We start from the raw sequence: 14,511 nt of genomic DNA on the forward strand, positions 1-14,511 counted from the left end.
ACTGATGCTACAATACTTTGGCCACCTGATGGGAAGAGCTGACTCACTGGAAAAGGCCCTGATGCTGGGAAAGATGAAGGCAAAAGGGGAAGGGGACAACAGAGGATGAGAGGGTTGGATGGCATCAGACTCAATGGACATGAGTTTGAGCAAAGTCCGGGAGATAGTGAAGGACAGGGAAGCCTGGCTTGCTGTGGCCCATGGGGTGGAAAAGAGTCAGACATGACTCAGCGACTGAACAACAACAATAACAAACTGTGTTCCTCCTGTCTCTGGTTTCTGGTTGAGTTTGGTCAATGGGAGACCTCTGCGGGAGTCCAAAGCCCCTCTCCTGCTTTACCTCTAGTTCTGGTTCCACAAGTCCTCCTCCTGCCCCCGCAGGCCCAGGGGTTGTGGTAACTCCCTCCTGGGAACTTTACAACCCTCACTGGTTCCCCTGAACCCTGCCCATGCCCCTGGCCCTATGTTAAATCCTCTCCCCACCTTTTGTGAGTGTGCCCCCTGTTTCTTGTCAGGACCTGACTAATTCTGGTGACTATTCCTCAGCACCCCATTTACCCTGGGGGCTAGAAGGGGATCTCTGATGACTTTGGGGCATCCACAGATGTATCACTGATCCCTAAGGCAAAGCAAGGCAGAAGGGCATCCAAATAATAAACCTGAGAATGGATAATTGTAGGTATAAATTGAAAGGAACATGCCCTGGAGATCCAGTGATTAGGACTCAGTGTTTTCACTGCTGAGGCCTGGGTTCGATCCTTGTTTAGGAACTAAGATTCCACAAGACATGCAGTGTGGCCAAAATACATTTTTTTTTTTTTTTTTTTACTTAAATAAATGTTAAGGCACTATACAAAATTCTCAGACACAGGGACCACAAGATTTTTTTTATAAGGAAAGCTTCCTGCTTTCTCCCTTTAGTCATCAATACGATGTTGCAAGCTGTACCTGGATATACAGGTAAGAGTGCCAGGGCTGTGAACTGGGCTTCATTCCTGACGCCACTGGGGTCAAGTAAGTGACCTTCACTTTTGGGGCCTGCAGGAAGAGTTCAGGCATGACATAGGTGCTTTTAGAGAGGTTGATATGCCAGGCACTGTCCTGGGCTCAAAGGATAGAAAGGTCAATCGGCCTTTGTTCCCCGGGTCAAGTGAAGAGGGAGAAATCCAGTCAAGCAGACAATCCCATGAGAGACTGCGGATGCTCCTATGTCCACAGGCTCAGTGTCCCTGCCTGCCCCCAACCCCCCAAGAGCAGTCAGCAGCATGGAGACCAAGCAGACGCAGGATGAACTTCCAGCAGAAGACACTACAGTTACTAGATCAGGGCAACACTCACCCCAATCTCCAGAGTCAGCAGGGATTCATCACTATGTCAGCCTCCCCGTAACCTGAGAGAGAACTGCCGTCCAAGAGGAGAGCCTCCCATAGGGCTGTTTGCTCATACATGCATGCAGGAGAAGAGCCGCTGTCCCGAATGAAATTTGGACCAAACTAATGAGGGATGTGGCAAGCTGTGGCCTGGGCAGAAGTAAATACCACTCTGCTCGCCCTGCTTCCACCACTGACACCATTAGCAGAGACCTGAAGCTCAGGTACTCCCCTCGGGGCATTCTGCTTGGGGGCACAAATGCAGGGAAAGCCTCTGCTAACTGCGAGCCTGTGGGAGTGGGAGTGAGAGGGAAACCTATTTAAATGCTAGCATGTGATGCGGGGTGGGGGGAAAGTCAAGGCTAGGTCCAGATTCTGGACTGCAGCTGCTGGGGACAGGGGCAGGGAGGCAGGACCTCCCAGAGGATAGATGCTGTCGCGGCAGCTGGGGAGAGGCATACAGCTGGCTGCAGAGTCCATTTCCCCAGTTAGTGGGGAAAGCCCAACAAGGGTAGAGAGACCTTGGTTTGAGCTGCAATGTCAACACAAGTCACTGTGTGATATTGGAACAGCTGCTTTATATCCCTGAACCTCACTGACTCACCTGTAAAATGGAGATTAAAAATAGATACCCCACTGGAAAACTGAGGGGATCAGACACATAAGTGCATGACTGAATTGATGCTTGTTCACGTCACTGACTGCATACGCAGCACAAAGAGAAGCTGAGCATCGTCCCCTGGCTTTACCTTCCTCATCTGTAAAATGGGGACATAATACTACTTACCCTCAAGGGGCTGTTGAGGATAAGTGGTCCTCAAACTCTAACATCCATCAGAAGCCCTGGAGGGTTTGTTAACACAGAGCGCGGGGTCCCTCCCCCCAAGTTCCTCATTCAGGAGGTTCTGTAGGAGCCTGAGGATTTCCCGCATCCAGGTGATGCTGACGCTGCCAGTCTAGGGACCCCAACTCAAGAACCACTCTACCTAAAGTTCTCTGAGGAGTGTGGTTAAACACTCCACAGACGTTAGTTGTGATTCTGATGGGAGAGGAGGAGGAGTGTCCACAGAATCTGTTACCGACTTTCTCTGAGGAGGACCACCCCTCTCACTTCTACAGAACAAGGAGAAGCAGTGTTCTGCCCACAGCTACCCCAGTCTGCCATGGCCTTGGAGCTGATGACTCTTCCAGGGTGAGGAAAAGGCAGAGGGAGGAGAACATGGAACGCAGGCCTCTCCTGCACAAAAGTAAAGCCCTGGAAGTCAGAAGAGCCAGGCGGTGGCCCTACCTCTTCCTCTGGCCAGCTGGGTGATCCTGGACAAGTGACTTAACCTCTCTGGTCCTCAGTGGCTCCTTTATAAAAAGAGGGATTCAGAGGCCCCCAGCCAGGCCAGTGAGCCAGCTGGGAAACAGATGCTCCACCCCTGATCAAGCCTTCGGCTGAGGCAGCCCCAGCAGATGCTTGAACTGCAACCTCAGGAGAGACCTGGAGCCACAATCCCCAGCTAAGCTGTTCACAGATTCCCAATTTTCAGAATCTATGAGATAATAAAATGCATGTGGCATAAAACTGTTAAGTTTTGCGAATAAGTTGCCCCGAAGCAATAAATAATATACTCAAGGAAGGCATCTGAAAGACCACACTTAGAGCTTGGGTCCCTGAAAATCACTGCAGAAAAAAGTCCTACTAGGTACAGTCCAGTGGGTTTCCCAGGTAGTGCCAATAATAAAGAACCTGCCTACCAATGCAGGAGATCCAAGAGACTCAGGTTCAATTCCTGAGTCAGGAAGATCCCCTAGAGGAAGAAATGGCAACCCACTCCAGTATTCTTGCCTGGAAAACCTCATGGACAGAGGAGCCTGGCGGGCTATAGTCCATGGAGTGGCAGAGATTGGGACGTGACTGAAGCAGCTTCACGTGGAGATACCTTCTAGTACAAGGTTCCCTAGTTCAAGGGCTCGACATTTAGGGGAAAATATTTTAGCAGATGTAAGTCCTTGAAGGAGCCTCAAAGACAACATATGAAGCTAATGAAACGTGAATCCAAAGGCTGTATGAGTATCTTCCAATAGCGACACGGTATATGAAAAGATGTCAGACAAACCCCTTCACTGTGGGGTAATTATAGAAAGGCCCTGAAGAAGAAGTAAAAACAAAAAGACAGATCAAAATTCTATTGGGTTTGTTAGGGGCCCAGAAAATGCAGGTAAGAGGTGTCAAGGTTTATTAACATAAAACCTAAAGCAAAATGCTCAACTCCTACTGAGCTGACAAATGCAGTCAAAATCTGGCAGGCACCGTAAAACAACCCAACTTCTTTTTAAAGAACAATCAGGTCTTTGTTTAGACCACAGAAGAAAGAGTACCCCCATAGGGCTGCGACAGCCCCCAAGCTGAAAGGTGACCCCCACATCATTCATGCCTGTCACCCAGAAGCCTTCTGAGATGAGGCACCTGTCAGGCAGAGAATAAGGACTGCAGCTCTGAGCTGATGGAGCACTGGTCCCAGTAGCTCTAATTCACTTTTCAGCACAGTGGTTCAAAGCATAGGCTCTAGGAAGCAAACTGCCTAGGTTTGAACGTGACCTCCACCTCTTCCTAGCAGTATGACATTGCCATAATTATTCAACTTTTCTCAGTGGTAGCTTTCTACCCTATAAAAAGAAGAACGTATGTTATGCAGATTAAATGAGATATTTCATGTAAGTTTTAGCATGCTGTTTCCTACACTTTCAGGACTCAATATATGTTCACTTTTGTTATTATTCCATTGCTATTACAATTTTGAATACAGTTCAAAGCATGGGATAGAAGGAAAGAGATACTTCCTCAAGCAGTGGTCTGACATCAGTCACTACCATTCACCTGACTTTCCATAATAATATCAATTGTTGCTGTTTCAGTTCTTTGGCATTCCTTCCATTCAGAGATGGGGTGTATGCCCTTCTCCCTTCAAAGTGGGTGGGATTTTGTAACTGTTTCAACCAGCAGACTACACTACAGATAAAAGTGGCATGGTGACTTTTGAGATCAGGTCATTAATGTGTTTCTGTTCTGCCTTGCTCACTGGAATACTCATCCTTAAAGCCATCAGCTGCTGGAAGTAGCTGACCATCCTGGAGCCGCCAGGATGTGAGGAAGCCCAAACCAGCCATGCAGAGAGACCACATGGAACGTCCCAAATCTGTAACAGTGAAGAAAGACGCCGGGCCAGTGCCCACAGCTCCAACCCTCGCCGTTCCAGCTCCAGACACCAACCAACTGCACGGGCCCTTCTACACGCCAGAATCACTCAGCTAAGTCCTTCTCAAATCCCTCACCCACAGACACCGTGAGCGCTAACAAAATGATGGGTGTTGTTTTAAGCCATTATGTTTTAGGTGATCTCTTAGGCAGCAGTTGGGAACTGGAAGATTCATAATAAGCATATGTGACACCCATCCAGAGTTACTGTCCCACCTGCTATCTCATTTCATCCTCGCAAATGCACAGGGAAGAACACATTATTATTCTCATGTCGTAATAATGAAACCGACTCCAAGAGAGTAACTGAGCTGCCCCAGGTCACATGGCTAGTGAGTGGCAAAGTGAAGATTTCTGGTGAGACATTCTGCGTCCAGTTTACAGTTTTTCTGCTGAACCATGGCTGACTCCCAGAATAGACCAGAACCAGAAACGCAAGGAAAATGCACACATCTGTACAAACAGTGGCTGAAGTGGAGATCAAAGAGGGTCATTCTGTTCCAAGCCCAGACACACAGAGAAACCAGTCCCTCATGGAAGCAGAAATGCCCCGACAACAGAAATATGCAGGAAGAAAATGGGCAGCAATGACTGGAAGGGGACATCATTAGGAAACGATAAGAGGGCACAAGGTCTGGGAAAAGGCCCTGATTTCTATCACCAGCTATCTCCACTGACAGCCCAGGCGTCGTCACAGAAGGGCTTTCAGAAATACTTGTCACAGCCCAGAGAAGTTTCAGCGCCACCAGAGACGATGACAACGTCCCTAGTTACGAGGCCCTGCACGCTGACAGGGTGTCAGGACCAGCTTGAGCACTTGCCGAAGGAGGAGGATTCTATTTTGACTCCACTGACTGACATTTCTTGTTTGCCTCTATGGAATTTTCCCTAAAATCTTTAAAGATGCCAAATGATGGAAACAGAAGAAGCATCCTGTTAATAGGTCTAAAGCCAGCATCTCGGGGCACATGTGCCCCTGGAGAAGACAACAATGAAATAAGATGCCAGCAGGCCAGGACTTGTTAATTCATCTGTGGAACCTCTGAACAGAATCCAGGGTTCATCACAGGTGAATTCCACCAAAAACTAACTAAGAAGTAACATTATCAAGACACACACAGAGTATAATAAACAGATAAGGACTTCTCTGGCACTCCAGTGGTTAAGACTCTGAGTAGGGATGGGTTCAATCCCTGGTCAAAGAACTAAGATCCCACATGCCATGGGGTGTGCTCAATAAATAAGTGCACAAAACCTAATTCTTAGGTGTAAAAGACTAAAAAATAAGTTATGGTAGCAACAAGCCCAAGATCTTTATCTCTCAAAGAGCATAGGGATAATTTACTTTGAAAGTGAAAGTGAAGTCGCTCAGTCGTGTCTGACTCTTTGTGACCCCATGGACTGCAGTCCACCAGGCTCCTCCATCCATGGGATTTTCCAGGTAAGAGTACTGGAGTAGGTTGCCATTTCCTTCTCCAGGGGATCTTCCTGACCCAGGGATTGAATCCAGGTCTCCCGCATTGTAGGCAGACGCTTTTACCGTCTGAGCCACCAGGGAAGCAGTAGGTTCTACTATCTCAGAATCACTTGGATACAAAATTTTAATACTTAAATTTTGGGTCCCAATCTCAGAGATTCTCAATCAGTAGGATGGATGGGGTTCATGAATATGCATGTTTGGTTATGTAATTCTAATGTACAACCCAGTTTGGTAACTACCAACTTGACAGAGAATGTTCACTGTAACCATAATATCGGTTCTCAGTAGCCAAGGGCTTCCCTGATGGCTCAGACGGTAAAGAATCTTCCTGCAATGCAGGCGACCTGGGGTTTGTTCCCTGGGTCTGAAAGAACCCCAGAGAAGAAAATGGCTACCCGCTCCAGTATTCTTGTCTGGAGAATTCCATGGACAGAGGATCCTGGCAGACTATGGTCCATGGGATCACACAGAGTTGGACAGAACCAAGTGACTAACACTTTCACTTTCTAGCAGCAGAACTCCAAAATGTTAACAGAGAATATGGTTTCCTTGAAGGAAAAAAAAAAAAAATCTGTTTTCTAGGCTCCCCTGTAGCTAGGTGGCAGCTAAAGGTACCAGCTAAATGAAGTTCTGCCAATGTGATCTAAAAGGGACTGACTGTGAAATTTCTAAGACTTGTTCTTATAGCAAGCTGATACACTCACCCTTCCTGCTAGTTGGAATGTGACTGACAGAGTTGAAGTTCTGACAGTCATTAAAGACCATGCAATGACCTTGAGAATGCCAGTCAAGCCAGCTGGGTGAAAAGATAAAGGAAGACTGCATTCTAGATATGAACATCCCTACACCAACAGCCTCCAGACTTCTCACATGTAAACAGAAATAAGGTGCAAAGTAGCTGTTACTTGGAATTGTTTGATAAATCACAGTGAAATCAACTACTAACACAACTAATGATGCTACTGTTTGCCTAAAGTTCTAGTATAAATTGTTACTACTGAAACAGTTTGAGGCAAGAACTTGATTTTAATCCATAACATACAAAGAAACCAACACACAGAAGAGTGATGTAAAATGCTCAGAGCCTCACCACCATCAAGGTAGGAAGGGAGCCAGATTTGGGTTCCTGTCTCCCACTTTGAAAGCCTTTTTTTAAAAAAAATTGGGGTACAACTGTTTTACAATGTTTTGTTGGTTTCTGCTGTATGACGAAGTGAACCAGTTCTATGTATACATAAAACCCCTCCCTCTTGGATCTCCCTCTCATCCATCAAAAACACATGCACCCCAATGTTCATCACAGCACTATTTATAACAGTCAGGATATGAAAGCTACCTGAATGTCCACTGACAGATGAATGGATAAAGAAGATGTGGTACATATATACATTAGTGAAATATATTCAGACATATAAAGGAACGAAATTGGGTCATCTGCAGAGATGTGGATGAACCTAGAGTCCGTCATACAGAGTGAAGTCAGAAAGAGAAAAACAAATATTATACATCAACACATGTATGTGGAATCTAGAATAATGGCACAGATGAACCTCTTTGCAGGGCAGGAATAAAAAGCCAGTGGTCTTTTGCCCACACTATTTTGTGGGGCACTTGAGGCAGAAGCCCTCTTTAGAAATAGGATACATGTATCTCAGAAAGCTGAGCAGGAGAAAGAAGCCAATGGCCACACAGGCAACAGCAGGAAGAGGAATCCTCTGTTTTCACCCTCTGTTACATCTGCACCCTCCCATTTTTTCCTTTTCTATTTTTCACCTCCTTAATCTTACCCAGTGGTTTAAGTCGGTCTGAGTCATAATAATGTAAACACATTCGAGGAAAAGCATTTCCTCCCCCAGGCCAGCCCACATTCTAAACTGATGTCATGACCATAAGCCGAGAGCAGAGAACCTGAAAGAAATCAAACCAGCCTTCACTCAGGCAGGAAAAGACGATCCCCAAGTTAGGGCCCACCCCAGATCAGCCCAGATCATGAGAATTTAACTGTTAAAGTTGCTAAGTGCTCATTTTCAAAGATGTAAAACAGAGATCTTCCATAACAGAGGCCACTGGCAATGGTGGTGGACGATTAAATGAGACTGGGCCTGGCATACAGTCAGTACCTAATTACAGGAAGCAGATCACTAGGCAATTTAACATAATTCTGGTCTTATGCAGTCCTGAATGCATACCATGCCTTGCCTAACCCACTGATTCTTTTCCTAGATAGAAGGAAGAATGAAGAATTATGCAGTTAACAAAATGATTAGCTGGCTCTCTACTCTCCAACAGCCCCCCAAGCAAACTGGGAGGTGGACCATGCAGGCAAGATAACACTTGGAGGAGTCAGTCACACGGTGGAGAAGGATGCAGAACCCAGCTTCCTGCCTTGATGACTCAATGAGATTCTCCCCTTCTCCCGTTTCAAACCTGTAGGACTTCCCTGGTGGTCGACTGGTAAGGAATCCAGTTGCCAATACAGGGGACACGGGCTCAATCCCTGATCCAGGAAGATCCCACGTGCTGTGGGGCAACTAAGTCTGTGTGCTACTGTTACTGAGCCCCCTCACTTAGAGTCCACGCTCCACCACAGTGAGAAGCCGGTGTAAACTGGAGAAGTAGCCCCCACTGGCCGCAACTAGAGAAAACCCGCACACAGCAGTGAAGACCCAGCACAGCCAAAAAAACATACATAAATGAACAAATTTTTTTACAAAGTGAAACAAAAATGAAATTAATTAAGGAAAAACAACTATCGCAGCAGAGCACAATCTTCAAAGCCGGGCTCAGGTCCCAAGTCCACCTTCTCGCCAGATTTAGGATTAAAGCATCTTTCCTTTCTATTAATACTTGCCTCTCAAATTATTGACTTTCGAATGGTGAGCAGACAAACCTGAGTTTGGGAACAAATGGAATTTCTCTTTTTGTCCATCATCTCTTCCTGACTTCCCACCTCAGAAGGTAAGAGCCAGAAGAAACGGAATTTTGTCTCTTTTCCCATCACTGCTATTTCCTAGCATAGAAAACAGTGTGAGATCCGCAACAGAGACTCAACAAATACTTGTTGGATGAATGATGATGATACTGCAGCCACTTCCCTGCCCGGGTTCTCTGGGCTCACCTGGTCAACCATCTCACCATGCCCTAAATCCTCTCTTGCTTGACAGAGCCTCGCTTCCCATTTTTCCTACTCACACACACAATCCTCATAGGACATCCTTCATCTACCTTTCTCCACCTCTCCACCAGCCCACACTTCAACCAGCCTGGAGAATCCACAAGAAATCTTCCAGTCCTCTCCCTGACCATTATAGTCTAGAATCCCCTCCCTGACCTTGCATAGACCTGAGTCTACATCACTTCATAACTAAACCCTGTATCTGCTTATGACATACCACACAGTCTCACTGACATCACTAAAAACCCTCTTCACATGAACAGCATCTTATAGTTCACAAACTTTTTTCTCTTCAAGGAGTTCAAAGTCTAAACATTATGAGAATGTGGTCAGGAAATGGAACAAACAAACATCAGGTAATATCTGTCTGTTGCTAACTAAAAATAACAAAAATAACCCACAATTGAAAACATAGTCTGTACCAGACAGTATTTGTGGCTTTCTCTGGCCATCCCACTTCCTTTACACAATACTGCATGAAGCAGGTGTTATTTTCTAAAGTTTATTGAGGAGGCACGTCTGAAGTTCAGAGAGGTTACGTAACTTGCTCAAGCACTCACAGCAAAAGCCAACAGAGCTGGGAAACAGACTCAGGCTTCTTTATCGCAAAAGGTCTTGCTCTTAACAAGGAGGGGTTTCTCTGGTGGCTCAGACGGTAAAGAATCTGCCTGCAATGCAAGAGACCCAGGTTAGATCCCTGGGTCGGGAAGATCTCCTGGAGAAGGGCATAGCAACCCACTCCAGTATTCTTGCCTGGAGAATCCCATGGACAGAGAAGCCTGGAGGGCTACAGTCCATGGGGTCTCAAAGAGTCAGCCACGACTGAGTGACTAACACTCAACAGAGATGCTCTAATTTCCCTCCACTAGGACTGGAAACAGAAAATGTGTGTGTGTGTGTGTGTGTGTGTGTGTATGCACATTCAGCGCACACATAAGCACAGATGTATGAAGGAGGGGGCTGAGGGGCAGCAAGGAGGGGCAGTGGGTAAGTTTTTCAAACGACCGAAGAGTTGCTAAGAAAGCCAGCATGCCCTAAAAGGGGGAAAATGATAGAAAGCCATCAAAGTTCAAAAAACTGCTTTAGATGAGCAAGTCTCTGGTTCTGAATTACAGAAGCTGGGTGTAAAGTGAGAATGAGGTCCAGGGAAACTGCCCAGCTGGGGCGCAGGCCAGGGACACCTCTCCCACTGGAGGCTAAGAAACAGGGCCCCCAGGATGACAGCTAGAAATTCTGAGCACGCCAAAATGAGCAGCAAAGAAACAAGCAGCAGTTTCCATCAACTGGCTGCTCTTAATACCTCTGTGGTGCAGGCTTTCTTATCCCCATTTTTCAGATGAGGAAAACTGAGTCTGAGGTTTAAACAATCTGCCAGGCAAAGTGAGTCATCAGGCCAGATTCACGCCCAGGCCTGAGTCAAGCACGCCAGCTCTTTCCAGGCCCCTGGCCATGCTTCCAGGAGGCGTTGGCCAGGGGCCAGGGTGGGCAGTGGGGGGCTGGGTCCTTGGAAGGTTCCCAGGGCTCTTTACCTCGCACTTCTCCACGACCGGCTGCTGCCCGCACTCGGAGCTGTTGCCCGCCACGATGCCGGCGCGAAGATTCTCACTGTCGCCGGTGCCCTCCTCCATGGAGTAGGTCTTAGAGTGGTTGCCGCGCCGGTGGGACGGGCTGCGGCCCTGGGCCAAGCTGAGCTGCCGGCGGAGGGCTCGGTTCTCCTCCTCCACCTCGCGCACGCGCACCTCCAGGCTCTCGCGCTCCCGCTGGCTGGACGCAGTGTACCGGGGGCTGTGCGGCTGGGCCTCCAGCGGGGACAGAGACACCGGCTTCCCATCTGTGGGCACGGAGAGATGGAGGAGTTAAGGTCGAGGAAAACAACGCGAGCCCCACCACGTACCCGGGACATCCAGGCTCCTTTCACAGTCCCACTGAGAAGGGGAAGCAGGCGGAAGGTGAGTTATAAATGCATGCATCCAGAGTGAACCGGGAACGGAGTTGAAAACAGAACGACTTGCCTTGAGGGTAAAAAACGAACATGCTGCTTAACTATTTACAGTCACCAAGACCTAAGAGCCCATTGACAGGATAAAGCTGTGGTGTATACACTTGCGAACATTACTCAGCCATGGAAGGAAAGAAAGAATGCCATTTGCAGCAAGATGGATGGACCTGGATATTATCATACTAAGTCACAGGCAAATATCATATGATATCTACTATATGTAGAATCTAAAATATGACACAAGCCAACTTATTTATGAAACACAAAGAGAATCAAGAGACTTAGAAAACAAACTTAGGTTATGAAAAGGGATATGGAGAGTAAATTAGGAGTTTGGGATTGAAAGATTCAAACTACGATATATAAAATAAACAAGGTCTTACTGTACGGCATGGGAGCTATATATAAAACCCTGTAATAAACCATAATGGAAAAGAATGTGAAAAAGAATCTGTATATATGTATAACTGATTCACTTTGTTGTAAAGCAGAAACACAATATTGTAAATCAACTATACTTCAATTAAAAAAAAACAGGCTGTTTAGAGAAGACAATTGTAATTTCCCTAATTAAATCCACTGTCTTCTCTTCTCTACTGGGCACATTTCCAGGTAGATATTCTTGTTAGCAATAAAATATGAATATGAAGGAGGAGGCGGTGGGAGGGAAGGAGAAGAATGGCAATGGGTAGGAGGAAGTGGAGAAGAGCAAAAGGAAGAGAAGAAATAAAAAGGAGAAATATTAACTACTAAGTTTATTTAGCTCTTCCTATGTAAACTCCTATTCATCCTTCAAAACCCAGTTTCTGAAGCATCACCTCTCAAGGGAAGCCTTCAATTTTCAGATAAAATATCTATCAGCATATTTCAACACAGCACCAAGACCAATATGTGCCTATCATACTGGATTTGGTAAATTGTTTTACTAAATGTTTCCTATGAAGATAGAGAGCTTAATAAGGATAGAAACTGGGTCTTACTTGTCTTTGTGGTAACATTATATCTGATAAATGCTGGCATGGTGGATGCATCTGTCCATGCCAAGAGTAAGATAGTTACGTGCAGAAAGGAAGAAGGAAGCAGGAGCATAATCATGTAACTGAATGCCAGAAACAGTCTATACACGGTCAGAAACCAAACAGAGAGGGCAACTATGTCTCCCAAAGTCACACAAACGGAATGCAGGGGGATCAGAATTTGTACCCAAGTTACTCTTGTCTCAGAGCCTGTGCATGCTCCACTTAAATGCAGTTCCATAAAAGGCCACATAGAGAGCCATGGATTTAAAAATTAATACGAAAGCCCCATCTCTAAGGATACTTAGCATAACTCCTTGTATACAGTAGGTGCTCAATGCAGTCTTATGGTTGAGGAGCCGCAGGGATACAAGACACACCCCCAAACTGTCCCATGCTGCAGAAATCCCAGGATCCAGCTACAACACAGCTGCTCAGAGACAACCAAGCAAAAATTACGTCTCTAGAAAATTGCCCTCTCTCAGCCGCCTCCAAAAAAAAACAAAAAAAAAAACCACTCTTTTTTTTCCCACTTGGAGTTTTTCTCCTTCCTGCCCAGACCCCACTGAGCTTGCAGACTGTCCCAGGGAGACTCTGTGACTCACAAAACTTGAGGATCAAAGACTGTGATGAATTACACCCTGTGAGTTTCACCTGTGTTGCCTTGCTGCGCCGGCCTCTGCCCAGGGCCTTTTGATGTGTCTCTGGGTTTGCACAAACACAACTCCTTTTTTCCCTCTTAATCACCTCAGGGTAAAACACCTGAGCTCCGGGTCCTCTACCATCCACACAGCAAATATGACTCGCTGAATTCCACTCCTCGGGACCACAGATCAAAGGCCGAGGCAGAGTGTGTGGGGACATGAAATCACAGGTTGATTAGGACTGCATTGTTACCAAGCTCTCTGATTACAAGCTCTACCCAGGCTTTTGAAACCTGTCTCCTTGCTTGGTAAAACCAAATTAGTTTCACTGAAAACGAAGAAGAAAAGGTAGCAACAGCAATTGTGTTTTCTCAGCCAACATCGACCCTTCCAGCAGGGGCGAGGAAGATGACCACCTGGCTTCCATCAGTGGGCAGGACAGTTAGGCTTTATACCTGCTATGACTGTGTGTGGGGCGGGGTAGTTGACACTGGTAATGTCTTGGGTTATCACATCACAAGCAGCTGCCAATTTGTGTCCCCACTACAGATGAGGGAACGGAGCCTCTAAAAGCTTAAGCCATGTTCCCCTCGTGCTGACAGGAAACAAGTTCTCTGTGACCGCACGTAGCCGAGCTCCTGCATTTAGGCCCCGAATTGGAGGTATAGCTGTTCTGGTGTCTCAGGGGTCTTCTCTTTTCTGAAAGGACCGTCGTATATTTGGGGAGGAACCCAGGAGGCTCTGGAAGCCCACCCAGAGCTTTCAGGATCCCAGAAGCTCTGGAAGAAAATATAACAATTGGAAACTCTAATAAATTTGTTCTTTAGAGGAATTAAATGCTCTCAATTTTGGTCTTCCGTTCTCTGAAAAGAGAGTGGAAACGCTCACCCTGCAAGGATGATTGGAAGTGTAAGACACTGAAATATCAACCATTTGGCCTTTCATTGGAAGGCATTTGGTGTCAGTTGGTTCCTGCAACCCCTGTCCAAGGAGTGCAAGTGGTTATGGCCAAAATGAGCTAATGATGTAGATTAGGGCCCTGAGGGCTCTCCATCTACTGGATACAGGTTGTTCTCTGAGTGGTCCTTGGGAGCAAGTGGCCAGCAAACTTTCACTTTAATATGTGGCATCCCTGCACCTTCTTCCCTTCACCCTTAGGCAGGTGAAATTTCATCTAGAGGCAAAAGAGAAAAGCAAACAGGGTTCCCATGGGGACCCGGTCACTTCCTCTAAGTCCTCTCCCCAAAGCTCCGCATTTTGCGCTATTTCTAATTCTTTGATTATGTGTTCGTTAAAGACACAATTATGTAATCCCGAAGCAATTCTAAATCCAGGGTAGTGAGGGGGAAAATACTTTCAGTAACCTGTGTCCATTTCCTGCTTTAAATCCCAGCTGTTTTTGACCAAACAAAGCTCTCAAAGACTTGCAGGTGTCTTCTCTACCATAAAACTCCATAAATTTGTCATCGATGAAGTCACATAAAAATAATACAGTAATAAAAGCCAGGCCTCAAGGAGGGGGGAGCTGATGTTGGAGAAAGCAACATGCTTGACTGTGCCCAGTGCCTGGCACCTAAGAAGGG

The 14,511-nt window shown here is 46.4% G+C and overlaps 1 protein-coding gene across 8 annotated transcripts in view; it reads right to left on the reverse strand.

Moving 5' to 3' along the window:
- Positions 1-14,511, reverse strand: part of LARGE1 (LARGE xylosyl- and glucuronyltransferase 1) — a 589,892-nt gene that overhangs the window by 318,123 nt on the left and 257,258 nt on the right. For all 8 annotated transcript variants that reach the window (XR_010663630.1, XR_010663631.1, XM_065938554.1 and 5 more), the window contains one exon: positions 10,799-11,100. Coding sequence is in view for 6 of the 8 variants with exons in the window: in XM_065938554.1 (XP_065794626.1) it covers positions 10,799-11,100 (302 nt within the window). In the remaining 2 variants the exon portion in view is untranslated. The remainder of the gene's footprint in view (positions 1-10,798; positions 11,101-14,511) is intronic.

The sequence above is a fragment of the Muntiacus reevesi genome, chromosome 1, assembly GCF_963930625.1.
Source record: "Muntiacus reevesi chromosome 1, mMunRee1.1, whole genome shotgun sequence".
Lineage (NCBI taxonomy): Eukaryota > Metazoa > Chordata > Mammalia > Artiodactyla > Cervidae > Muntiacus > Muntiacus reevesi.